General features: G+C 39.5%; 1 protein-coding gene across 2 annotated transcripts in view; it reads right to left on the reverse strand.

The window, feature by feature from the left end:
• The window catches only part of atr (ATR serine/threonine kinase), a 39,009-nt gene that overhangs the window by 5,617 nt on the left and 5,848 nt on the right, over nt 1–27,544 (reverse strand). The window contains exons 8-40 of one of the 2 annotated variants that reach the window (XM_061796091.1): nt 26,458–26,621; nt 24,780–24,932; nt 22,112–22,313; nt 21,555–21,802; nt 20,547–20,746; nt 20,366–20,466; nt 19,537–19,708; nt 19,298–19,453; nt 18,607–18,801; nt 17,643–17,828; nt 17,463–17,558; nt 16,319–16,449; nt 15,846–15,989; nt 15,675–15,768; nt 15,231–15,356; nt 14,335–14,541; nt 13,456–13,569; nt 13,029–13,144; nt 12,750–12,870; nt 11,618–11,755; nt 10,268–10,424; nt 9,590–9,756; nt 9,101–9,265; nt 8,578–8,669; nt 7,820–7,911; nt 5,732–5,909; nt 4,626–4,811; nt 3,555–3,705; nt 3,207–3,386; nt 2,670–2,812; nt 1,910–2,007; nt 1,259–1,491; nt 77–211 (exon numbers count right to left, since the gene is read on the reverse strand). In XM_061796091.1, coding sequence (XP_061652075.1) covers nt 77–211; nt 1,259–1,491; nt 1,910–2,007; nt 2,670–2,812; nt 3,207–3,386; nt 3,555–3,705; nt 4,626–4,811; nt 5,732–5,909; nt 7,820–7,911; nt 8,578–8,669; nt 9,101–9,265; nt 9,590–9,756; nt 10,268–10,424; nt 11,618–11,755; nt 12,750–12,870; nt 13,029–13,144; nt 13,456–13,569; nt 14,335–14,541; nt 15,231–15,356; nt 15,675–15,768; nt 15,846–15,989; nt 16,319–16,449; nt 17,463–17,558; nt 17,643–17,828; nt 18,607–18,801; nt 19,298–19,453; nt 19,537–19,708; nt 20,366–20,466; nt 20,547–20,746; nt 21,555–21,802; nt 22,112–22,313; nt 24,780–24,932; nt 26,458–26,621 — 5,041 coding nt within the window. Of the gene's footprint in view, nt 1–76; nt 212–1,258; nt 1,492–1,909; nt 2,008–2,669; nt 2,813–3,206; nt 3,387–3,554; nt 3,714–4,624; nt 4,812–5,731; nt 5,910–7,819; nt 7,912–8,577; nt 8,670–9,100; nt 9,266–9,589; nt 9,757–10,267; nt 10,425–11,617; nt 11,756–12,749; nt 12,871–13,028; nt 13,145–13,455; nt 13,570–14,334; nt 14,542–15,230; nt 15,357–15,674; nt 15,769–15,845; nt 15,990–16,318; nt 16,450–17,462; nt 17,559–17,642; nt 17,829–18,606; nt 18,802–19,297; nt 19,454–19,536; nt 19,709–20,365; nt 20,467–20,546; nt 20,747–21,554; nt 21,803–22,111; nt 22,314–24,779; nt 24,933–26,457; nt 26,622–27,544 lie in introns of both variants that reach the window. The other variant, XM_061796090.1, reaches the window with a different exon arrangement.

Below are 27,544 nucleotides of genomic sequence, written 5' to 3' on the forward strand. Positions count from 1 at the left end.
ATTCTACCAACCTCCTAATTTGGGTCACTCGTAAATCTAAGTACCAATGCAATTTCCTGTGTAATGGATTACTCACCGGCTTGTTGCAGAGCTCCACCAGCTTGTCAGTCAGCCTGTTGGCGTCGCAAACAAACTTGTCCAGAGATTGCTTGAGGCTGATGGCCTTCTTCAGGATCTGATTGCAACGGTTCATGCGGGTGGGATAGGAAGACTGGGGGGGGTGAGGCAAGGAACATCGTCATTACCATCAGTACGCTGTACAATACAGTCACGGCTCACATACTTAGCCACTAATTGTTCTGTACAACAGCGAAAAACGCACCTGTGTGTGCCTATCCACATATTTTTGTACTTTTCCTGTAACGCCCTATGATGGCGCTCAAACTCCCTGCTCCTTCTGAGGCACAATATTAGCGGAGGAGTAGCGAATAGATTGATGGCGAATAGCAGTGTGATGGAATATTCCAATAGAGGTCCAAACAGTGGGAGCAGGGTGGTAAACACTGGAAGCTGACTTACGAAGCTAACGGCGGCTCACATTCAAGGCAAGGATGCTTAACAATAATGAAGGTAAGCAAATGTCGAGTACGTTAGGAGCGGCATGTTAGCGGACGAGTAGATAGCATTGTACTTTTATGTATAAATTTGAAAAAAGTCAGTAAGTTTGCTCCTTCTGAAACAACCTAACATGCCGCAAGATGGAACCAAAATCCCTGTCTAATAGAAAAGTAGTACTTTGGTGGTAGTAGTACCAAGTACCAAGTAGTGCCAAGGAATGCCGTTGAAGTCTAGGAGGACCTTGGCTTTGGCCAGTCTAATCAAATTTAGAAGCAATTATAAAGCTTTTTAGGTTATTCGTGGGGGACAGGGACTGAGCCTTGCCGCGAATCGTAAAAGTATTTGAAGCGCCATGTAAAAGGTTTCATAATGTACTGTAACTGCCCATTGATGCCACAAGATGGTAGCAAAGGACTAATTTTGTCAAAATGAAGCGCCTGTATCTGTCAGCCATTTCTTTTTTTTTGTCTTCTTAATGTTATAAGATGGTTTTGGAATTAAATACATAACAAAATAGTTGTTTTGGGATCATAGTTTGTGGTATATTTAGGATTCAAACTATTAATTTAGGCAATTGAGAAAACTTTTTGAGGGCTATCTCCAGTATTATATGCAAACCTTTGCTATTATAATAGCATTATATTCTAATATTAGTGAGCTCACTGTAGCATATTTGCGTGATCATGAAGAAGGCGTGCACCTTGGACACAGCCGTCATGAGCCACATGGCCTGCTGTGGGTACGCCAAGAAGACTTTAGCCACGATGGTCATGAGGACGGTGAAGACGTCGTCGCTGGAGTGGCACACGCGGGAGATGAGCTGCGAGAAGGCGGTGAGGAACTGGTAGGGAGCCAGGTTGGCGCAGTGCTCGCCCACCGCCGTGTTGATCTTGGACAGCTCCTGACGCAACTGCCTGTCGGCCCGCCCGGCTGCTGAAAAACGATAGCTTTTATTATTAATTCTTTTTTTTTAAACATAAAAAGCCACTAGGGCTTGGCAAAAACAAAAAAGAAATAAAAAATGTCACATTTCAAATGAGTGTTTTTCTCCTTCGCTTATAGAAAAACAAATGACAATGACGGCTCGGACGGACATACGACGGGTCATAAGCTACAAATGTGGATAGCTGTGATCTCTTTCTTAGCAAGAATTAAAATCACTATCTGTTTTTTTCATGAAATTGTCACAGGGGGGGTCAGAAAAGTTGCTAAGTTGGCAACTCTGACTGTGCGTTTGAAAACCGGCTTTTCATAAAAATGGTCCTGAAAAATAAACTCAAATTCATTGATTAAATCACCCATCCCAAACGATAATAGAAGACGCGTGTATCTGATGCTTTTGCCCACGCACCTTTCTCGCACTCACAAACTTTGGCTCCAAAGTCCAGCCAGAGTGAGAGCATACGGGGCATGGCCTGGTAGATGAACTGGTTCCCAAACTGCAGCGCTCTGGATGAAAGTAAACAAGATGTCCGCCAAGGATAACAAAAAAATAAATAATAATGTAATATCGACAACATATGAATCACAAACAATCTCTACATTTGCAAAATCCCCTAATGGACACCTGGTACTCTCTGCAGTTGAGCAACTCAACAAGTTTGGTAAGAGAAATAAAGTATATAACAGTATTTAATATTGTTGTATCGAAAAAATTCATTTAAAAATAATTTTAATCGAATATTCCAATCAATAATATATATATTATATATTAGATACAGTAAACAATATATAATATTATTGAATATTGTTCTAAAAATTAATTTGTACAAAGTAGCCCTCCCCTTAACAAACACCTTACGCCTTATAGACAGAATAATAGTACTCGGTATTTGGTTCAACTTTTTCCAATATTTTATAGATTTATTTTTACCCAGAATGTGTTCATTTTCACAGAATTTTAATGAATAAGAAAGCCTTTTTAATTTTAAAAAGAGACACACCATTGAGTCAGTCAATCAGTGGTTTTGACATTTCTAAAAATACGCAACCTCGGCCAGTATGTAATACTGAACCTTAATTCAGTTTCATATCTTTCAATGGCATTTTTCATTGACGACCTTTTACTGCTGTATTATTTATTTATTTTTTTGGTACACAATCGGCCTTACTTTCCGAAATAGGTGACAATGTATCTGATGAGGTTCCCTTGCTTCTCCAGCTTGTTGTCGGTCACCATGGGCATGACTTTGTCATAGTACTTGGCCAGGTAGAAGTTGCCGTCCTCCCACTCAGGCAGAAGATTGGTCACATCCTTAATAAAAATTAAAAATAATAAATAAAAAGCATAGAAAAAGAGGGAAAAGCCTAATAGAACAGCTGAACTTTATTTGGGGTTAGTGAGAAGCACTTTAAATAGTGGCAGGTGTTATTGACTGCCATTTAACACGAGCTTGGATGTGATTGGTTCGTTCTAACAGTAGCCACATTCCCAATTATAAGAGTGTGTGCGCACTGGAGAAACCACATTATCTCAGTTTGGTTTTACTTCCCTTCTAAAATATTTTTCTTCCCTATTCAGTTGTACCGGTTATAACTAACATTAATGGTGGAAAAACTTTTGAAATGATTAATCTTGGTCTTATTTTTTTTTTCAATATCACAAAAAGCATTTGAACAGGCTTTGTATATGCACGGCTTATGGCAACCTTGTACGTCTTCATGATAGCGTTGGACTCAAAGTTGGCCGTCTCCTCCATGAAGCGGCCCACCAGCAGCATGGCTTGGCCTTTGGTCCGCAGGTCGTGAGGGTCCGACGGGGGTCGCTCGTCGGGGAAGCACTGGGCCACGCCCTTCTGCAGCACAATCAGCGCTTGGTGGACGTCGCCCTGACCCCCCCCACCCCCGGGGAAAAGATAAGCACGAAAAAATAACATTTTTCGAAATCTTGTTGAATATGTTCAATATAATTTAGACTATACACCTACTGCAGGTGGGTCTGGAACGTGTCCCCTGCGATGACACGGGGGTTCGCGCTACTGACGGGAACATCCTACCTTGAACCAAAGCCACTTGGCCTTCTCGGTGAGCAGCTCAGCCAGGTGCGTGTTTTCTGCGTTCAGGAGCGCATTGAAGGCCGTCTGGTGATGTCCGGCCTTCCTGGCCACCCGGGCGCTCTGCAGCCAGCACTCGCCCACCAGCTTCTGGCTTGTAGGCCAGGGAAAGTCAAAGACCGTGAACATGTTACATGACACATATTGTGCATTTCCAACGCAGGAACGAGGAATTTTTGGAGGTCCATTGTGTGTTTGGACCATTGGAACCATTGCCTAAATTTGGTTCAGGGGTATTCAAAAGCATTACGTTAACTTTGCCATTGCTTGTATGTAAGTAGTTGGGTCGAGCGAGGCAGACTGTGCAGAAAAAAATAATACCTCACTTGAATTCATCCCAGGGACTGCTTACATGTCTCCTAGGTGCTGCTGTTTTGGTTAGCAACAGAGTTCACACTGGGATTTTTCATCACCTCATTGAGCATTCTGCGGCGTGCTCCTGCAGTTACTTTTACAGGCGCAACAGTGCTGAAATTTTTCCATTCAGACATTCTTTCTTATTGTGGGCTGAGGACTGATCAAAAGATTTGAGCGAACTCTTTCCAGCTAAATGCTAGATAATATTTCTCAATTCTAGCTCTTCTTTTGTGTGAGGCATGGTTCACACCGGCCAATGCCTCTTGAGAATAGCAAACTCTAAAGCAGTGTGTGCTTTTTATAAGGAAATCTTTAAACAACAACTCTGATTAGCTCTTGCGCTGTGAATGTTTACATGGTGGGTCCAATAAAAATATGGAAACATATCATTGTGTTATTTAAACAGTTTGTCTAGTGTTGTGACTTTTTTGAAGATCACATCATATTTCACGACCAATTCATGCAGAAATCCAGGTCATTCCAAAGGGTTCATATCTTTTTTTTTATTATAATTGTTACTAAATGACAGCGTCTATGAATGGAAACAACCACATTTGCCACGTGTATTTTTTATTTTATTTTTGTTCTCGGGAGGGATCTGATTAAGCGAGGACACAGCTTTTATAGACCAAGGAAAAACAGTTTGCGCCTTCTTACTTTGACTGCAGGCTGAGGAGTGCACGACGGAGGGCCAGGATGGGCTCTTTGGCCCGGAAGGAGTTCTGGGTCATCTCCAGCCGATCTGACCAATGGGAAGAGAGCTGTCTGAGGCCAGGGGCGGAGCCTCCCTCCCGCCTCTGAAGCTCAGTGAACGTGTGCTCCAACTCGCTCAGCATATGTAGCCTGATATCACAGAAACAGGAAAAATACACTGTATTGGGAAATTATGTACGGTGTGTCACTTTTCTCATTTGTTATGTTAGAGCCTTATTAACATTACAAAATGGAATTAATTTATTTTCCTTCAAAATTCTGCACACATAATATTCCAATAGTGCGTCAAAGTATTTAACAAAGGCTGTGAATACTTATGAAGATGGAATTCCTGTGTGTGTCTGTTTTTTTTTTTTTTTTTTTTTTTTTTAAAGTTTAAAAAAATATATTTTTATCATGTTGTCATTAGGGGTTGTTGAGCACAGACAGGGGGAAAATATATTTTGGAATAAGGCTGTAACATAAAAAGTGTAAAAAGTCAAGTGCTGCAGAAACTTTCTGGATAAACTTTATGCACATGCATTTTTATTTTATTTTTTAAATAACTGGGGGGGGGGAGCTTTTTCATGTTGTCATTATGAGGTGTTCTGTATGAGGAATAAATTATTTAACCCATTTTGGAATAAACCTGGAGAATACAATATTGAAAAAGTGAAGTGCTGTGAATACTTGATGCACTTAGTTGTTGTTTTTTTTCATTTTCAATAACTTTTAAACATTTAAATAAAATCTTGGTCGTCAGTATGGGGTGTTGCGTATAGAATTTTGAGGGGAAAAAAATGAACTTAAACCTTGTTAGAATAAGGCTGTAAGATCAAAGGTGGAAAAAGTGAAGTGCTGTGAATACTTTCCTGATTTCCTGATGCGATTACTTATTTTTTATTTCTAATAAATTCACAAAAATGGTGAACAATATGTTTTCATGTTGTCATGATGGTGTGTTGTTTATAGAATTCTGAGCAAAACTGAATTGAATCTATTTTGGAATAAAGCTGTAACGTAACAAAATGTGAATAGCAAATGCACTAAATAAAAGACAAAAAAAAGACCTGACGATGTACTCGTATCCTCTCTGGTAGGTACCGCACTCGTAGCTGGCAGCAGACAACGGGACCACCTGCTCTTTTCGAACCAGCTTCAGCTTCTCGGAGAAGGCGGCGCTATCCTGCTTCTTGGCTGCCAGCAGCAACTGACCCAGTCGCATTCCCCACGTGCTGGACTGGAGGTCTGGAGGCACATTTGGCAACTACATTCATTTTTCAGTGCTGCACAGAGGCGTATTTACATCCCATACAGATCATAGTAGGTAAGGGATAGCAAGTGTAACCGCCCTTTGTGTACTCCGTGAACAATTACAGTGCTGCTCAGCCTCTGACTGGCGGACGTCATATGCTTGCGATATGCTTTGAAACGACATGCCACCAATATATCAGAGTAACACCGAAAAAAACTGAGCATTTTAGCATTAGCATTTTAACGGCTAAAGAGTTGAGTTGAAATACAAATATGTATAAATATAAATTAATAATAATAAAACACTTTTTTATTTGTATTTTTTTATACATAAATAAAGTATAATTATACATAAAAAATATAAAATGGAATTTTCTTCAAAAAAAACTTACATTTTCCCTTCTTCTTAGAAATGTGTAAATTTTGTCAAAATTGTATTGTATTTTTTTTTAAAGGTTTAAGTAATACACACTGTATATAACGTTTATAAAATAAAATATTTCTCACGGCCCGACCAATTAATCAGCTGTCCTATTTAATAGGACAAAATTAGCCCTTCTCTTTTTTTGATTTTTCACACTTTGACGCATTATGACATAAGACAAAGATAATTACAATCAAACTTACATTTAAAAAAAGCGAATCTGCAAAAATGGCAAGAAAAAAAAAAGGCAATTTTTTTTGCTGATTTTTCTCTCTGTTGTAATGTTAAACAACTATTAAAGGACTAAACGTTGTAAAACAGTTAAATGATCTGCCTGCAATTCACATCTTTATTGATGTAATTGTTACGGGACCCAAAATAAATTATTTTATTCATTAGATATTTTTCAAATTAATTGGCACATAAATCAGTTATCAGAATTTTACTCTGCCAAACACTGAAATCGGCATCAGCTTAGGAAATAAATAAATAAATATTGGTTGGGCCCTATTATCTTTACTTAAAGAATATATTTTCTAAAAAGTAAAGATTTAAGCAGTAAGGTGTAACTAATTAAGTTTTTTTTTTAAAAAAAAAACAAAATTGAAACATAAGAGGAAAAATGAGCAGATCAAGTTTTATTCTATAAGAAAATGTTCGAATTATTTTTCTCTCTCTTTTTTTTTGCATATTTTAAATATGTTTTATTTAAATTTCAATCTTTCAAAGCAGGTCAATTTGATCTGTAACATGACAATATTTTTTTAGGATTTTAAATGAGTCAGTCTCTTAAAATGACTTTACCTTGAAATATTCATATCAAATATTAATTAATTGACACCATTTATACAACTCCAGTTTTTTAGTTGAAGAGAAAAAGAGTAAAATATTTTCCATACAAATCAACTTCAAGGAGCGTTTGATCATTATTTTTCTCTCTCTTTTTTTTTGCATATTTTAAATATGTTTTATTTAAATTTCAATCTTTCAAAGCAGGTCAATTTGATCTGTAACATGACAATATTTTTTTAGGATTTTAAATGAGTCAGTCTCTTAAATTGACTTTACCTTGAAATATTCATATCAAATATTAATTAATTGACACCATTTATACAACTCCAGTTTTTTAGTTGAAGAGAAAAAGAGTAAAATATTTTCCATACAAATCAACTTCAAGGAGCGTTTGATCATTTTTCATATTAGGCCCCGAGATGAGTCGACAATCACAGCTACACTCGAGGTCCAAGCGACAAAAAAATGTCCCCAAGATTTAAAATTTAGACTAACATTTTTATATTTGGCTATCAGATGGCACTACTAACCCCCAGTCAAAGCGTGCTGCAAAAGTTTACACCATATACCTGTTTTCAACAAGTCCGCCTCACTACTAAGATGATAACTGTGCCGCTATGGGTGGATGGTGGATAATAACAAAATCCACATAAAGTCATGAATTATCTTTTTTTTTTGTTTCCATTACCTGAACTCAAATAGTCCTCCAGCAGGTCCCATTTGCCTAGCTTCCAGGCGGCCTCCACTCTGTAGGGATTCAGCTCCGAGGTCCATTGCTGCCTAAACTCGGTAAACAAATGCAGTGGTGCTCAGCCTCTGGCTGGTGGACTTCAAGGCTAGCACTGGGCTTTTGGCAGAATGTCAAACTCATTGGAAACGGCACTGTGCAGCACGGGAGGAAGAAAAACTAGACGAAAGTGGTACTAATGCAAAACAGCCAGTATATATTTTAAATATAAACTTATTTAAATATAACAAATATATAAAGGGATGGGCAACTGGTGGCCACTCGGAGTGGCCCCTCGATTAATTCGAAACATTTCGTAGAGGAAACGTGGCCTGTGCCCACACTTGGGTTGGCCCCTAGTTTAATTAAAAAAAAAAAAATAAATACAAATAATTCCTCCACCGTGATAGAGCAGTTTAAAGTTATAACACCATTTACCACTAGATAGCAGATATTGCTTATTATAGCACCAGATCTCCATCAGAGAAGAAGAGTGGTGATGCCATGATGAAAATCCGCAGGATGACAGAGTAGTGACGCAATGGCGAAAAACTGCAGGAAGAGAAAACCCCAAGAAAATTGTGGTCCCATGGGGCCCCCTGGTAGCGCTGACAAAAAAATTGTGCAGCCACAAGGAAGTGTCCGGACACCATTTTAATGGAAGCCATCATAGCCAGCAGCAATTTTGGAAATGTTCTGTTCTAAAGTAAAGTACGTACTTGTCGGCCAGCACTCCATTAATTTGCGCGATGACTGTGGACAGCTGGCCCAGGCCCAACCGAGACGTCATGACGCCGTGATAGTGGCCAATCTAGACAGCGGTTGCACAGGGGGTTACAATAAACTAGTTAATGCAAATTTGGTAGACACAGCGTGTGAATGCTAAAGAGCTGACACTGAATTGAAATGCTGTGGAATTAATTGCATCGTTGAAATGTAGAATGTGAGACTTGAAGTTGGAATTGTTTAAAATCAGTGGAGAAAGGTGGAAGGGGGAGGTAAATATGTAAAACGGGTCTTAATTTGGGTATTGGAAAAAAGGTGGGAATTGTGGAAGGTGGGCGTAAATATGTAAAATGTCTCCATTGACATTTGAGTACAACTGTGAAAATTGACGTGGTAAGAAGAATAAATAATTTTGGTGCAGAATAACATACAGTATGTGCTCTTTAGCATTCACACAAATAATTTAAAAAAAATGAGCCATGTTGAATCAAATAAGATCGGGAAGTTGTTAGCTACCTGGTCCGACTCGAGCTGTATGGCGCGGTCGTAGCATGCGGTGGCATCCTGCAGGAGGCCGATGCTCTCGTGCTCCAGGATTTGTTCCCGTAGCGACGGCTCCTCCCGCCTCAGGGCGTTCACCCCCCTCACGCCGTCGGGCTCATGCATGGCGGCGTACAATGTCTGCGGCAGGAGCGCAGGCTATTCTTTCAGCTAAAATGCTAACTTCAGCACATGGGCGTAATTTTTTAATATATATATATTTAAGCGGAGTGTTAATATTAACACTGCATAATGTTACGGTGGCTTACAATAATATTAAATGTACTTCATAAAAACAAACTTCTGATCATTTTTCAGAAGGACGACACAAATGTATTTTAATGTTGGTCATTTTAGTGATACTTGGAAAGTTACCGTAAATTATTATTATTATTTTTTATTTTTTGGTGGTACTTGGTAATATGTTTGAGAATCACTGCTTTAAGGCTGCCTCAGCGTTCTCACCTGCAGGAAGGTGAGGTGGTCCTGGATGTTCTCTTTGTTCTCCAGGATGTAGGCTTCAAAGTGCATGAGAGCTCGTGTGTAGGCCTTGGAGCGTAGCGACGCCTTGGCCATGACATCCTGCGGGATGCCCTTGAGGAAGGCCACCACGCGCTGGCACTCGCCACTTTCTGCAACAACCCCAAAAAAAATAATTTAATTAATCTACCATATAAGATAGCACAGGGAATAGAACATGAATGTGCAATGACAACATCATAAAATATGTGTATAGAGGATGGCACAATGTGTACTGAGGTTGACTAAAATACAGCCAAAAAGAAATCAAACTCGTTCTCATTGAATACTATGCTAATATTTATAAAATAATAAAACAATAGCAATAATACCACATGCAAGACTGTTGGAAGTACCAGTTAGTGTGAGATTTACCATTACTACTTGTGTTTTTTTTAAAATAAAGTTCCCAGTAAATATATATTTTCTTTAATGAATGTTTGAAAATACATTCTAAAAATGTGAACATATTTAAATTGATTTATTTAAAAACAAATCTGGCCACGGAGCAAATCTAGGACTTGACTTATCAGTATGGAAAAAGGCACATTAAACATGAAATGAAAGCCGAGATTGTCTAATTGTAATGTCGAAGTTTTTTTTTTTTTCATTTGGAATTGGTACCGTGTTTGGGCTTTGCGTAGAGGATGTGGCGGCTCCATTGGGTGAGGTGAGACAGCATGCTGAACACCGTCTGAGTGCTGAGCTGCGATCGGCTGGAGACCGTCTCCTGGACGCGCCCCTCGCTCTCCGTCAGCACTGCCAGCATCTCCTCTGTCACCTGGAGGAAAATACACATACTGATAAAAGTTGAATTTGTTCCGTCACCACGCTCGTAAATCGCTCATATCGCAACTCAACCCTCCCCCATTGAAATGAATGGAAAAGCCATTAATCCGTTCCAGTAGGGCTCCGACTCGCTCTCTAAATCAACATTCGCTATTCATATTGACTAACGAATTGACTTCAGAATCAGAATCAAATCGTTACTCCTTGTACTATTCTGAAATAATAGTCCAACAAATGATGAATCTAATTTGATTATTTGAAAACTATCTTTTGAACCAGAAAGAGAGCATACTAGCACATTTTGTCTGCCGCTTCTCCCACCGGTAAAGGTTTTCTTTTTAGTTTAAAATGGTTTACTTTAACCAGGATCCCTCGCCATACAGTGGTCAAAGGTAGGTTGGTTTTGCGCCTGTTGGTGCCGTAAATCGCCGCTGCCTTGGACGAGCTGCCGCCTTTCTAGTTAGCCAGCTGGCTACCGAGCCGCCTGTCATCATCTTTCCCCATTCATTCCGCCGCGATTGCCATCCACCTCAGCGATGGGTCCTTTTCGGCTTTGGCTGTGGCACTGCCATGAATATGCGCGCAGCTCCTCGGTGCGAGGCTAATGGACGCTTTCTTCCGCGGAGATCTCAGTGGAGGGCTTTAGCTACAACAGAAACTATGCGCAGTAAGTCCAAATGCGTCGGCCATGAATAAATGTTTCTCTATTGTGAGCGCATTGAGAGGAAAACAATGTCATCGTCCATAAAATCTTAAATATTGGGGCCATCGTGATATAAGTGGCCATTAGCAGCGATATCCACGTATATTTTGGTCACGACTAATTTCTGACATTAAGCTTTTTCTCTATATAGTGAGCATATGGAGAGGAAAACGCTTAATGTCCATAAAATCCAAAACATTGGGGCGAGCGTTCTGATATTTTCAGAGGTCGAAGTGGGCGTAAGTAGAATTGTCCACATAAATATTGGTGACGAGTGATCAGTTTCTGACTTTAAGTGATGTTAAGCTTTTTTTCTACAGTGAGCATATTAGGAGTTTCAAAAAGGTCTCCGATTAAATTTTAGGGCTGGGCTGCCTCAAAAAAAATAAAAATTACACACACACACACACACACACTATTTTTTGGGGATTAATTACAAATGTTTTATTTGCTTCGTGGGGTGACCAAGCGCTCACGCTCACCTCCTTCTGCTCGGCCGGCGTGCAGCCCAGCAACATGTAGAGCAGCGCGTGAGGCAGCAGGTAGATGGTCACCTTGTAGTCATGCTTCACGATGAAACTGCAGCAGGTGAACACACGGCTCGCCAGCTCGTGACGCACCTGGATTAGAATATTTTTTTTTTTTTTTAAAGTGAACAAATATGGCACTAATAATTGTAATTATTTTATAATAATCCATTATTGTAAAATCTGGAGTAAAGTATTAATGTCGTAAATTCTCCATTAGTGACAATTAGATTTTTTTTTTTAATACATATATTCTCATATTTTTATATGACATCATATAGTTTATTTATTATTTTCATTGTATCATTTATTATATTTGTAACAGAAAAATAAGGTCCTGTATTTTTTTATTAGCACCAGTCTAGTGCAACATTTTTTAATACGTAATTCTATGGCATCATTCTAATATTGTTACGAGTATACTACAGTTTATCAATGATTGTGGCTTATTTTGTAATAATTCCCACAAAGCTGTCAATTTATTTTCTTTTGTAATAAATTTTTTTAAATTGCATAGAGAGAGACTTCAAGGATGTGCCATCTCCGCTAGTAGTGGCTTGGGCAAAAATGACTTTTTTTTTTTTTTAAATAAAAAAGTGTTACATTACACTTGATTTATTGTATAATTAAATCACATGATGAACTTGGATGATGAATCAGCCGTGTATGCAAATATACCTCATTAGCATTACATTTCTCGATGATTAATTGGAAAAGCAACAATTCTGAGATTTAAAAAAGAAATTCTAATTGTAAAACAAAAATTCTGACATCTTGTACTGTTTCTTGCATTTTATAACCTGCACCTTTAACTTTATTCTACTTTATTTTATTGTTATTATTATCTAGATATGATGAATTATTAAATCTTATGATAAACTCAAATGATGAAATCGCAGTGTGTGCAAATCTACCACTCCTTCAAAAATCAACAACTCTAAGAAAAGAAAAATTCAATAAAATAAAATAAATAAATCAGCTTGTACAAGTTGTTTTTTTGTGTTATACTGACTAACTAACAGCCACAAAATAAAGTACATCAACCTCTGGTGATTAGCAAAGCAACATTTTTAACGAGAGGTCTCACTTTGCTGATGAGGTATGCGGCCCACGTGGCGGCCCAGTCGGAGAACTTGCTTCCCCGGTTGCTGAGGTAGACGGGCTTCTTAAGGTCGGACCAGTTCACCTCCTTCTGGCTGCTCTTGTACCTGCAATGTGGACACACAAGGATGAGGAAAGAGTGCGTGGGAAACGCACAAACATTCGCGGTAAGACTACGGCGCATTCCGACTCCCATACACATTTGGTTTACGTCGCCACCGCAGGAATGAAACGCTGTGCCAAACCCAGGACTCCCTTGTAGTACCTGCTGTTGAAGTGCGGCTCCAGTATCTCCTGGACGTGCTCCGGGAATCTCCTCCACAGTCGGCGGCCGGGCGAATCCAGCCGACCCTCGCGGCACTCGAAGATGGAGAGCAGTTCCTACAGAAGTACAGTAGATTCACATGAACATCACACACACACACACACGTACATATTAACACACCCACATGCACGATGCCCACACACTAACACACACACACACATACTAACCACCCACACACACTAATAACACACACATACAGGTACAGTAACCCACACACACTAAATAATACACACACACACACACGTATACAAAAAACACAAATACATACACCCTAAATCATACACGTGCACACTTATAGAACACTGACAAAACACATGCACACACACAAACACACACACTTTTGTGGTAGTGTGCGCTGTGTCCATACCTGGATGGCGTAAGCAGCAGAGTCCTGCGCTCGGACGTTGTCGGCGTAAGCCAGAAAGGTTCGGGTCAGTTCGGTCAGCAGGTCATAAGCAAAGTTGGGGTCATCCACGCCGCTCTGGTTGAAATACAAAAGCAACTTTAAAATGAAAGTAGGGATTAACGAGCCCTCACACATGTCCCTTGTTTAAGTATGAACCCTGGAATTTCAACAAAATGGCTGCCTCAAACAAAAATGACCAGCTTCCTGATCAATTTTGGGCATAGGGTCCATGAGACTTTTCGTGCGTACCATCATGATAGACATGTCCACCCAATACCGTGTCAATCAGTCAAACTGGCGTCGAGGGATGATTTATTTTTATTTTTTCAACTTCTCGAGAATGCTCAAAAAGATCATTAAACTTTAAGGTTTTATATTTGTAAGAGGTTTTTTTTTCTATGACATGCTCGACCCATATTAGACACCAAAGGCAAATAAAGCTTCACAATTTAGTGTCGCACACCTTTCTACAAGTGGTGGGCTGAAATTCCGAGGATTTGGACAATTTTAAGTTAAGGTCTCGAAACGATGAATCAATTATCAAAATAGTTGCTGACTACTTTGATAATCGATTAGTTGTTGATCTATCAATTAATTGTTGCATCGCTACATGCTTCCCACTGAAGCTCATTTGGGTGATTCTCTAGTAGTAGTTTGTCAGAGTGCAAGCCCCTCGACAACAGCCAAAATTGTTGATTCAAAGCAAAATGGCTGACTTCCTATATAATTTCAGGCACGGGTCCTAAAGACTTTCGTGCCTCCTGTCATGACAGACACGCCAACAAAATTTCACATCGATCCGAGAAACTGGTGGTGTTTTTTTTCCTTTTGTTTACATACCACAAAGGTGTTTCGGTCACCGTGGGTGTGTGACGGCGACAGGTCCAGGCGTCCCGGGTCCACGGCGCCCAGCTCGCCGAGACACTCGCCACACAGGAGCCGGGCCTCGGGTGACGAATCCTGGCAGCCCTTCAGCAGCACCGACACTAGGCTGGAGATGACCGGCTCCACAGACTCGCTGGCGCACACCTGCCTCAGCAGCCACTCCTGGAGCCCCGCAAAAACCCCAACAAAGTTGCAGTGCTGTATTTAAAGTTTAAAAATTATATATTCATAAACATTAGGGATGCCGATGTTTTTAACCATGACTCTATAAAAAGACACTTTTTTTTCTTGTGTATGACATGAAATCAGATTAAACCTTTCCTGTTTCACGTGATTTAGGATTAGCAAAATTAGTTCTATTTGCCAGAATAATGAGACAAATGTATACATAAGACAGTAAAGTCATGGTGACCAAACAAATCATCAAAATGACTAAACAATTGAAAGTACATTGTGAACGTATTTAAAAACAAAACAAAAGAAGCACATATGTACAAAAAATACAGCGCATATTGTAGTGTCGCTCTGTTGGATAGATGCATCTTAATCTTTATTGAAGCAGGAAATTAGCCTGTTTTGAGCGGGTGGTTCTGTGTCATGCAAATGAGCCACAGCTGTCAATTAGTGTAGCGGATCAGTGTGTGTGGCACATGCAGCGGACACATAGCTAAACACAAATATATTTTCTTGTGCAATTTTACACTTGATGGGTGGGTCCTGGGCAGGCATTCTAGAGACCAGCAGGTTACATAATATGCCCCCCTCTAAGTTATGAAATATAGTTACCCAGCCACCCTATCAGAGGTCAACAAGGAAGAATCCCTTTTTACTGCCCGTGTCTTTGTGGTCACCTGGTTGCTGTGCATCATGTCTCTGAGGCTGGTCAGCGCATGTATGCGGACGTCGACGTTCTCGTGCTGAACGGCTCTCATGGACAGCTGTAGCGCAGATGCCAGGTCACTGTTGCTGGCTGTCAGCTAAGCAAATAAAAAAAGAATATATGAGTTTTGCTCTGCTGGCGGTACAGTACAGTGAACCCCTGCATATTCACTGTTCGACATCAACAAATTGGCATAATCGCAGATTTTCTTGTTGGCTCTTATTGTCAGTTATTCATTGAAAATCAACTATTTACTCTTTGTGCGCAGGCCAAATAATTATTAATTACTAATTTGGCGCCACCTGGTGTTTTTTTTTTTGTCTGCGTTTAAGATGTCCTGTTTTGTTGGCAGTCCTTAGTTCACTACTCCTCCTCGAGCCTCTGGTATTATCCCGACTAGCACTGTTAAATAGACCTTTTTGTAGTTCTGCAGCACAGTGTGGATGTCTTTGAGCTCAGGATAGTCCGGCAGGAAGTAAATCTCATGGAGGTAGTCGTTGACTTCGTCCCTGTGCGAGATATGGCAATTAAAACAAACAAACAAAAAAAACACTGAAAAGCGAGTTAATGGTACTTGATGGCTAACCTGTTGTCCAGTATGAGGAAGCGGATGATGGCGGCGGTCTCTTTGGGCTGCAAGGGGATGAGCGGCAGGAGCGCCACGATCACGTGACTCAGCAGGGGGCCCAGATGCGCCGGCTCCACGCTTCTCACAAAACACTCCCACGTTCTGCGGGCAAAGGCCAAAACCATCCAAAAGGCAGTCATGCCGTTTTACCGACTAAATTAATGGCAATATCTAGTAAGAAATACAGATACTGTAAACATCCTGTACTTTAGTACATTATATGAATTATAAACAGCTACTATTTACTTTTTTTGTTGTTGTTGTCATTGAATATTTTGCATTTGTGTCTAATAGTTTGTTTTAATCCTATTTCTGTCAAATATTTTCTCTTTTTCATATTATATCTATACGAGTCGTTTCTACCTGCATCGTCAGGATGGAAACTGCCATTGCTCTTTGGATCCTAAGTTTGAGTAAGTACAGGTACTGACTTGCAGCAGAGGAGAGGAAAGTCTTCTCGGTAGCGGAGGCTGGTGCGCAGGGTGGTCATCATCTTTACCCGCACCGAGCTGATGTGTTTGGGGCCCATCAGTCGCATCAGAGCCATCACGCTGGTCAGTGCCTCAAACACAGGAAACACACACTTACTCTTTCTGGCTCAATTCAAAATGTAATAATAAAGTGGTACCCTTGAAGTTTGAAATTTTGGTGAAAAGTATATTCTAACTTTTTCTGGAGTTGAGACTGTCCGAAAGCTCATTTCCCCCCCTCTAATTCATTTGTATTTTTGTCCATTTTTTAAAAATAATCTAATTAATACTTTTTTTAAATTTACTTTTCCCTAATATTTGTTCCTAATATATTTTTTCAAATTTATTTTTTCTTATGATTTTGCATTTTTAAATACCTTTGTATTTTTCCTCTGATACTTTTGTATTTCATCCTAAAAGCATTTTTTTTAAATATTTGTGTATGTTTCATGTATGGTTTTTAAATATTTTTATAACTTTCCATCCAATATTTTATATTCCTACTATTTGTGTATTAGTCCTAGTATTTGTGTATTTTTACTCATATTTGTGTATTTCTAAGCTAATATTTTATTTTTTTCCTATTTTGTATTTGTCCCCTATTGATTTGTTATTTTTTTAAATATTTGTGTACTTTTTATTTTATAGTTTTTGTATCATTTTCAAATGTTTTCATATTTTTACAATGAATTATCTGCATATTTTTCTAATCTTCTTGTATTTTTGTTGTTTTGTATTTGTATTTGTACAGTAATAATTTGTATTAACAATTTTATAATAAAAAATGTAAATGATTTTTATAGAAATTGTGTATTTTTTATTTTATATTATCATCTTCATATGTTAGCATTTTTATATCTAGTATTGTATATTGGGTTATTTCCTACTGTTTGATTTTTTTGGTGTATTAAGTATTTATTTATTTGTTTACATTTGTCTAATATTATTAGGTTTTTTTTTTGCATTTTTTCCCCTAATAATTGTTTTTGGATAAAACAATTTTAATTTTATTTTATTACTTACTAACATTAAAACTAATGATAATATGTCCCCTTAATATTTGTGTATTTTTCCTCTAGTATTTTTCAATATTTATTTTGCTCACCAGCTTCTTTCTGTCCTTCTCTCCTGCGCTGGAGCTAAGCAACTGCATGTTGAAGAAGGCAAGAATTCCCAGCAGCTTTGGCTGAAGGTAGTCCACCTACAGTAAGAGAATATAATAATACTAATAATAATAATAATATAATGAAAGCTTTCTTTTTGAAAAAAAAAAATATTTTGGTACCATGCGTTCTGGGGTGGTGATGTCACGGGGACCCTGGTAGGGATCGTCGTTTGAGGCGAAGGAGGCCAGGATGGCCAGGCCGTTGAAGACCTGCTGGTAGTGCTCGCCCAAGCGCAGCAGCAGCTCGTTGTGAAGGCCCTGGAAGTCTTGGCGCAGAAGTGAGCCCAGTTCGATCTCTGTCTCGCTCTGAACAATATGGTCAAACGCAATCATGTATGAATCCATCTGCTAAGCATCAGCAGATTTTTGTTTTTATTTTATATTTAAATTATTTTCTGTTTCTGTATTTTTGTTTGTTTCTCAAATAATTGCCTAATATTTTCTTTATTTTATGATTTTATTTTTCCAAGTATGCTTAATATTGCTGTCTAATATTTATACTCTTGTATTTTTTTCCTAATGTGTATATTTTTTCTTATCTTTCTAGCTCATGTTTTTGTATTTTGCCATTATACATTTTTTTTATTTTTCCTAATATTTAGGTACTTTTCCTTAATATATTAGTACTTTTCCTAATATTTGTTTAGTATTTTCTGTATTTTATCATCTTTTTTTCTATTTTGGTATTATTAGACTATTGTAACTATTTTAAAATATAAAGGTTTGTTTTTTTCTGACATTCCCAAAAATATTTTCATATTTATTTTTTTTCTCATTTTTCTGTATTCTCCATCTATCCCTAACAGGTAACTGTATTCAATTTTTTTATTTTTATTTTATTTCTAATATTTATATATATATATATATAATATCTAAAACATTTGCATATTTGTCTGTTTTTTCATGTGTACATTTGTATATTTTTTCTAATATTAGTGTAGCACTCGTCTTACATGTCTGTTTGTGTGATCGAATAAAAATGCAGTATAATACATTACAAGTATAAATGGGTTAAGTTGCTAACTAACTATTAACTAACCGACTAATTAATTTGTGATTAGGACGGCATGACGTGGTTTCCGACCTGCAGGTAGTGAAAGGCCCTCTCTAGCTCCTCCTTGGTGCAGGAGCAGACCAGGTGGCTGAAGATGTACTTGAAGTTGTTAATCAGGATCTCCCGCCGGTTGGCCTTCAGCTCATTGGCCAGCGTGCGGATGAGGGCGGAGCCTGTGGCGCTGGCCTTGGCGGCCAAGTAGGGCAAGAGCACCTGCAGCGTCCGCTGAACAGCCCAGGATATGAAGAATGCATCTTATACACATTCAATATTTATCCATGCTACATATATTAATGCTTTCTCTTTAAACTGCATTGAAAATGTCAGCTTTATTGATGCCACACTTGCTCTGCAGTTTCAGTCTGCTGTGGTAAGACATTGAGAGAGACACGTGATGCTATCAGTCCCAGTAAAGTTAAATACAGTCACCTGGTAACGACCCTTATTTTGGATCTATTTGAGGTGTCATGATTATTGCTGGCAATGAAAAAGGAGACGTTCCAAAGACAATTCATTATTCACCAACTGCTTGACAGATTGATATTATTGGAAATAGACTGCCAGTTTCATTTTCTTGAGCAAAAAAATACATAAGTGATTTGTGAAATATGGACCACTAAGACCCCATGGCTCCTTTAATGTCGGACCCTGACGTGGCATCTGTAAAGCTGATATTTAACAACCAAGTGGTGCTATATGGTGGCCTGCGTATAGTACGTACAGAGAGGAAGCGGTGGAGGTCCGGGAAGTCGAACGCGTGCGCAATCTGAGCCAAGATGTCAAGCGCCAGCTCCTTCTGATTAGCCGTCTCGCTGCCCTCGTACGGCGTACTGCGCAGGGCCGAGGAGTGACGCGAGTGCAGAGACTCCACCAGGAACTAAAAGGATGAGAGGAAGGGAGGGAGGGTATATCTCCCTTTGGCCCAGCCTGTACACGACCTTCCTTCCACTGCTCGTTTACCTGACAAATGGGGTTCTTGTACTGACTGAAGAGCGTTTGCAGTTTGATGCCTTTGGTGGCCGCCAGGGCTCTGATCTGGGTGTAGGCGGCCACGGACACGGGCGACGACTTGGACAGCAAACAGTGGAGCAGACGCAGGAGGGAGAAGGACACCAGGCTGCCCTGAGAGGCTCTTGAAAAGGGAACAGTGTGCAATGTGCGGTGGTGCCTTGAGATGTGAGTTTAATTTGTTCTGTGACCACGCTCGTAACTCGGAACACTTATCTCAAATCATCTTTACCCACTGAAAAGAAGGGAAATAACATTAATCTGTTCCAGCTTTCCTCCCCCCCCAAAAAAACACCCCCATTTTGTCGCGAGGAAAAAAATTCCACTCCACAATATTGTACTGCATAAAAACAGTAACGTGCACATGCAAACACATGAAAACAAGGAAAATGTAGAAAAAAAAAACTAAATTTTTTGCTTGTTTTCTTTTTATGAGGAGAAAAAAAGCATTATATAATGTCCTTAATACAATATAAAACATACAATGGGAGGGAATGTATGTGAACCCTTGCGAAGTTCTGAAATTACTAAATAAAATGGCCATAAAATGTAGTCTGATCTTATTTGAATCACAAGAATAAACAAACAGTCTGCTTAAACCAATACCGCACAAACAATTATATGTTTTAATATTTTTAGAGAGCATAACATGTAAACATTCACTGTACAGGGAGGAAAAAGTTAACCCTTGGATTTAATAACTTGTTGACCCTCCTTGGGCGGCAATAACTTCAACCGAACGTTTTCTGTAGTTGCAGATCAGACGTGCGCGTGTGCTCACCTGCCGATCTCGCCAGCGGTGAGTATGAGAGTGTGGCGCAGGTCGTCGTCCCTGTTGACTTTGGCGTTGTTGAAGGCCTCTTTGAGCCGGGCGACCAGCAGCTGAGAACACAGACAAGCACACGCACGAACACGTTGCCATTTACCTCAAAGAGGCAACATCCGGCATCTGAAGCACTCACCTCGCTCACCGGGCCGTCGTCAGAGGTGTGCGTGTTGGGCTCCGTTAGCAGGAAGCGCACCGATCGACCGAGGTCCATTCTGACGCCCGGGTCCGAATCCTCCATGAGCCCGACCAGAGCGTGGAGAAGCTCCTGGGAGTCGTCGCCGCCGTCAGCCAGACGGACGTGGCAGCAGAGGTGAGGCAGCGCTTTCAGGAATGCTTTGTCGGGGAAGCAAAACACACTCGACGGGTACAGTACAGCGCATCCGGAAAGTAGTCACAGCGCTTCACTTTCTGCATTTGGTTCAGTTATAGCCTTATTCCAAAAAAGAAATTATTTTCCTCAAAAGTCTACACACAACAATCCATGATGACAATGTGAAAAAATGGGGGCATTTCTGCCAATTTATTAAAAATACTAAAAAATGTTGAGAAAAGTAACACGCCTTCCACATTTTTCACATGGCTTTTATATAATTAATTATGAAATACATTTTCTTTCTCAAAATTCAACACAAAACACCCACAATGAAAATTTTTTTTTTTTGTAATTCATTAAAAATAATAATAATTAAAAATGCAGAAAAATAGTGGTGAGCCGTCCATATTTTGTTACGTTAGCGCCTTATTCCAAAATGAATTAAATTCATTTATTTTCTCAAAATTTGACACAGCACTGCACAATGACAACAGAAACTTTTGGGGGAAGATCTTTGCACATTTAAATTACTATTCAAATGGATTGCTCGCTCTCTCCATTTTGGAATAAGGCAGTAAAATAAAAGGTGGAAAATCCCTACATTTAGTTTTTTTTTTTTTTTTTAATACATTTGCAAAAATATATATTAAAAAAACAAAAATTTCCACCTTACCATTATGGGGTGTTGTGTATAAAACGTTGAGGAACTAGAGGAATTTAATACATTTTGGAATAAGTCTGTAACATAAAATTTTGGGAAAAAATGTGAATACTTTTCAGACTATATATGGATGCCACTGTATATGAATAAAAGTTTTGGGATAATACCTTGTTTAACGCTATTGGGGGCCTGCGGTCTGAGCAGAGGCAGAAAAGGTTTGACAAAGGACGCCGTCAGAGATGGGGGTGCGCTGCCGGGGTGCTCCGCCGCCAGGCAGAGGCGGAGGCAGACGAGCTCTTCCGGACAAGGCGCATCGTCACCGAGCAGCGAGTGCCCCGACTGGATGCAGCTCAGCTGGCCCACGATCCCGGCCAGCTCCCTTTGGACCTTCTCCGAACCGTCCTCCAGCCTGGGACTACAGATTACCACACCCCCAAAAAAGTAAGAAAAAGTGTTATTATGTACTTCATGTACTTTGTACAATACATTTTAAGCCACGGATCCTCTACAACATCCCGACATAGGCGACATTTGCACTCCCCAAAAATTGGAACCAGTGGGGTTGTTAGCTGAAATTGTGCCCTGTGCGATGCACCAAGATGGCCCCCACAGGTATTCCCCCCCCAACACACACACACTGCCATTACTTACCCCAGTGCATGCACCACACCCCAGTTTTGCAATCCCCGCATTACAATACAAATTACGCCTCATAACCACATACTTTAAGGCCGTGGTGGTGATGAGGTTGTGGTGGGAGCTTTCCAGGTGGTGAAGAAGAAGCGGGAAGGCCCGGACGGCCGCCACTCTCACGGCCTCATCCGGACCTCGCAAGGCCGCAGAGAACACAAACGCACGCCACACCTCGCACACCCCACCGCGGAGACGCGCCACCAGAGAAACACACTGCGCTCGAACGTCGCTCGCTGACAAAACACAAACAAACGAGATCCATGATAAGACGGACAAATCATGCATTCTCATTAAAACAATGCACAACTTTCTGTCAGTTGGTTTATTTTTTTAATTTCCCTAAAAAGTGTTCATGTTGTTATTACGGGGTAATGTGTGCAGAATTATGACAGCAAAAAAAATTTGTTCCATCTTGGAATAAGGCTGTAAAATAATCAAATATAGATAAAGTGAAGCACTGTGAATACTTTCCGGATGTCTTGTACAACCCCAATTCCAATGAAGTTGGGACGTTGTGTTAAACATAAATAAAAACAGAATACATTGATTTGCAAATCATGTTCAACCTATATTTAATAGAATACACTACAAAGACAAGATATTAAATGTGCAAACTGATAAACGTTATTGTTTTTAGCAAATAATCATGAACTTAGAATTTTATGGCTGCAACACGTTCCAAAAAAGCTGTGACGGGTGGCAAAAAAAGACTGAGAAAGTTGAGGAATGCTCATCAAACAAGTGTTTGGAACATCCCACAGGTGAACAGGCTCATTGGGAACAGGTGGGTGCCATGATTGGGTAGAAAAGGAGCTTCCCTGAATTGCTCAGTCATTCACAAGCAAAGATGGGGCGAGGTTCAGCGCTTTGTGAACAAGTGCGTGAGAAAATAGTCCAACAGTTTAAGGACAATGTTCGTCAATGTACAATTGCAAGGAATTTAGGGATTTCATCATCTACGGTCCATAATATCATCAAAAGCTTCAGAGAATCTGGAGAAATCATGTCTTTATGTCTCAAAAGTGTTCTCTGTCAATTGACTCCAACTACCGGAGACAAATTCCTTGTGTGTTTTTTGGACATACTTGGCAAATAAAGATGATTCTGATTCTGATCCCTCAGGCGGCACTGCATCAAAAACTGACATCAATGTGTGAAGGATATCACCACATGGACTCAGGAACACTTCAGAAAACTAATGTCAGTAAATACAGTTCGGCGATACATCCGTAAGTGCAACTTGAAACTCTACTATGCAAAGCAAAAGCCATTTATCAACAACGCCGGCAGCTTCTCTGGGCCCAAGCTCTTCTAAGATGGACTGATGCAAAGTGGAAAAGTGTTCTGTGGTCCGACGAGTCCAAATTTCAAATTGTTTTTGGAAATTGTGTACCTCGTGTCCTCCGGGCCAAAGAGGAGAAGAACCATCCGGACTGTTATGGACGCAAAGTTCAAAACCCAGCATCTGTGATGGTATGGGGCTGAGTTAGTGGCAATGGCATGGGTAACTTACATATCTGTGAGGGCACCATTAATGCTGAAAGGTACATACAGGTTTTGGCGAAACATATGCTGCCATCCAAGCAACGTCTTTTTCATGGACGCCCCTGCTTATTTCAGCAAGACAATGCCAAACCACAGTCTGAACATGTTACAACAGCATGGCTTCGTAGTAAAAGAGTGCGGGTACTAGACTGGCCTGCCTGCAGTCCAGACCTGTCTCCCATTGAAAATGTGTGGCGCATTATGAAGCGTAAAATACGACAACGGAGACCCCGGACTGTTGAACCGCTGAAGCTGGACATCGAGCAAGAAGGGGAAATAATTCCACCTACAAAGTTTCAACAATTAGTGTCCTCAGTTCACAAACGTTTATTGAATGTTGTTAAAAGACAAGGTGATGTAACACAGTGGTGAACATGACCCTGTCCCAGCTTCTTTGGAACGTGTTGCAGCCATAAAATTCTAGGTTAATGATTATTTGCTAAAAACAATAATGTTGATCAGTTTGAACATTAAATATCTAGTGTATTCAACTAAATATAGGTTGGACATGATTTGCAAATCATTGGATTCTGTTTTTATTTATGGTTAACACAACATCCCAACTTCATTGGAAATGGGGTTGTATCTATATAATACATTTTAATGACAGCAATTGCCAAACGTTCCAAGCCACGCACCCCTTACAACATATGGACAAGAGTTGGCGCATTGCCTCAAAACATTTCAAAAGGTTATAATGTAAATGTAGTCACAATACATTCTAACAGCCTTTCCCATTTTTTTTTCAGCCATGCAAGCCCAACAACATTTTGACAAGAGTTGCCCCACAGGTGCACACCCTCAAAAACATATGGTAAAAAATATGGTTTATTGTGCAATTGTACTCAAATATTCCTTTTACCGGCCTTTACACAAACTTTTCATGCTACGCACCCCCGTCAGCATTCCCTGCACACACCCTTAAATCAATAAATAAGACAAATGGGACATTAGTGTTTCTCAAACTTAAGCCATGCACCGCCTACAACATCCAGACAGATTTGGTGCAGCCCCACTACCCTGCACACACCCGTCAAAAAATCAACAACAAAAAAAACGTAAAAATAACATAAGAATGGGATTGTTTTGTAATTCTATCCACATTAGATGTATCAAACCCTCACTGTTACATATTTATTTTGCAGCATACTCACAGAAGCAAATGTGGATCCTCTGAGCCAAGGTGGAGACCCAGGAGGGGAAGCTCGAACTTTTGTATGCCGAGGCAGACTTGTGCTCCGGCACCCAGGGGAGTGACAGAAGCGCGCATGCGCGCCGCTGGAGAGCGTCCTCACCTTGGTGGCACACTGCATAGCAAAAAAACAGACTTCTCAAACTTTCGGGATCTTTGGAACTTTTTCCAAGGACACCCACATAATCCTAATGCCAATTAAACATAACTGCCATAGAGGCTTTTCCACCGCAGGAACCTTTTCAGGAAATTTCCTATTTACCCTGGTAGTTTGATTTACTCCGTGATATCAACAAATAACTACCTGGGTAAAAAGGTTCTCTGAGGGTCCGATTTAGTTCCCCCGTGCGCTTTCTGGATGTACCCAGAACTCTCGGGGGCAGGCTGTGCTGACAAACCGTTGATTGATTGAGCACAGTTGAACATGAGCATTTTTTTTTTCACACTCACCATTTCTGCCAGTGTGTGGTCTTAACACGTTGTGAACTTGTGGGGGCCTTACAAGATATTTTGAGAAAAAAAAAAAAAAAAAAAAAAAGGAAGGAAAAGGATAGACAGGTGGACAGACGAAGTGGTTCAGGCTCATTTGACGATGAAGACATTCAGCGAAACTTCGAAACTGCGACGAGGAACGATAAAGTCTACGGGATTATTACAGCTGAGGCGACGGAGCTAAACTACGTTCACACGGAAAAACGAATAAAATAAGACATTTGAAAATATCTGCTTTGACTGTGGAAAATCAACATCTTTGCCTATTTTCTAACGTTACAGACCGAAATAGTAATTGAATTGTAATCAATGAATTAGGGGTTCAAGAATTAATCAATGAATTGACAACTAATCGGTGATCAAATTAATAGACAACTATTTTGATAATCAATTAATCGTTAATGGACCTTGTTTAACTTAAAATGGTCCAAATCCTCAAAATTTCAGCCTCTGAACAGTAAATATCCTGAGATTTTTGTACTGCTCCAGGAAAGCAGACAAATTATCTTTGTGTTTAATCAAAACAAGACATTTGCAAACATCTGCTTTTACTTTGGAAAACAATGATCATAATTTTACAGACCAAACCAATAATCCTAATCATAATGTTTTGGGATTTTCTGCAATGTCAGTTTGAGATAATGTCCTGTTTTTTTCATAAGGGGATGTAAATTAAATGGTTTATTTATCCGATTCATCGATTCATCTAAATAATAATAATCGACAGATTAAACGATTATTTAAATAATCGTTAGTAGCAGTCCTACAATTTATGTTTGTGCATTTTCTGTCCTGTTTTTTTAATATAGGGATGGAATTAACAAAATATATACATCTGATATCGATTAAATTGGAAAAGATAATTGAAAGATTAATCAATTATTAAAATAATCGTTAGTTGTAGCCCTATGATAAAGCTTTTTTTCTACATTTTGGGAGAGGGTGCGACAAGGTTGTCAGGTTGTTGACGGGGTACATAAAAAAAGAATAGCAACATAGGGAGGAGTAATTGGTATATTTGTTTTCTTGGCACGCCGTTCCCCTTATGCAACTATTCACTTTTTTTAAAAAGATATATCACATAATCTATTGCAAATTATTTTGCGCACCATCGCAATAGATATTCATGCTGTCACGGGAATGCTTACCAGTCAGGTAGAGGACGCAGTCAAGGACTCGCACAGTGATCTGGACGGCAGACTCGTAATAGTTCTGGTTAGAGACAGGTTTAGCACCGCCCTCTAGCACTGATTGACAGCTCCGCAATGTCCTTCCCAGATTCTCAGCGGACACCCAAATAAGAGGAGGTGGCCTGAGAGAATGGAAAAGTACAAGTCATGGTTACAGTGAACACATCAAGAAAAATTGAGTTCTGCCTCAATCAGTGAAAATACAACGGGATCTTGATGGGCGCTTGCTTGACGAGGGCCACGCATTTGCAATCAGTACGTCTATCTACATCACACGATAAGAGTGATCCCAAAATTGTTAAGCCACGTACTCCCTTCCACATTCCAACAGGGTTGGCGCACTCCCACTCCCCTGCACATACCTTCAAATTTTGGTGGGAAAAATACAATAAAAATTCGCCAATATAATTTCATCGATAGTACATTGTAAATTTTACCCGAGAGTTTTAATCTCCGCTCCCCTGATAACATCCCGCGCAACCCAAGGTTTATTATGTAATTATATTTTTTCATATGAAAGCCTTTCCCAAACTTCTAAGGCAATGCATCCCGACAGAGTTCCTGCAACCCTTCTCCCCTGCACACACCTGATTTTTTTTTTTTTAATATTGAATATAAATTGGGTTATTATGTAGTTTTATCCATTTTAAACATTTAGTATAAATTGGGTTATTATGTAGTTTGATCCATTTTTAGACATTTCAAATCTTTCCCAAACAGTGGTTCTTAAACGTTTTACACCAAATACCACCTCACAGAAATACTGTGCTCTCCAAGTGCAACCATAATGACCATTAAATTAAAGTGTATTGCAAATAAATGTTTTTTTTTTTTTTTAAAGCACCTAAATACATGTTTAAAAACAAACAGTTCTAAAATATGAAATGCAAATGTATTGTACTTAAAAAAAAAATTAATACAACCGAACACATAATGCCACTTTAAATTTGCATTGAACATTTAATTCAGTGATTCTTTTGCTTACCACTAGAGGGACCCCACATAGGATAGGGACCCACAACCCTACAACAATCTGACAGAGTTG

This window comes from Phyllopteryx taeniolatus, chromosome 13, assembly GCF_024500385.1.
Source record: "Phyllopteryx taeniolatus isolate TA_2022b chromosome 13, UOR_Ptae_1.2, whole genome shotgun sequence".
Classification (NCBI taxonomy): domain Eukaryota; kingdom Metazoa; phylum Chordata; class Actinopteri; order Syngnathiformes; family Syngnathidae; genus Phyllopteryx; species Phyllopteryx taeniolatus.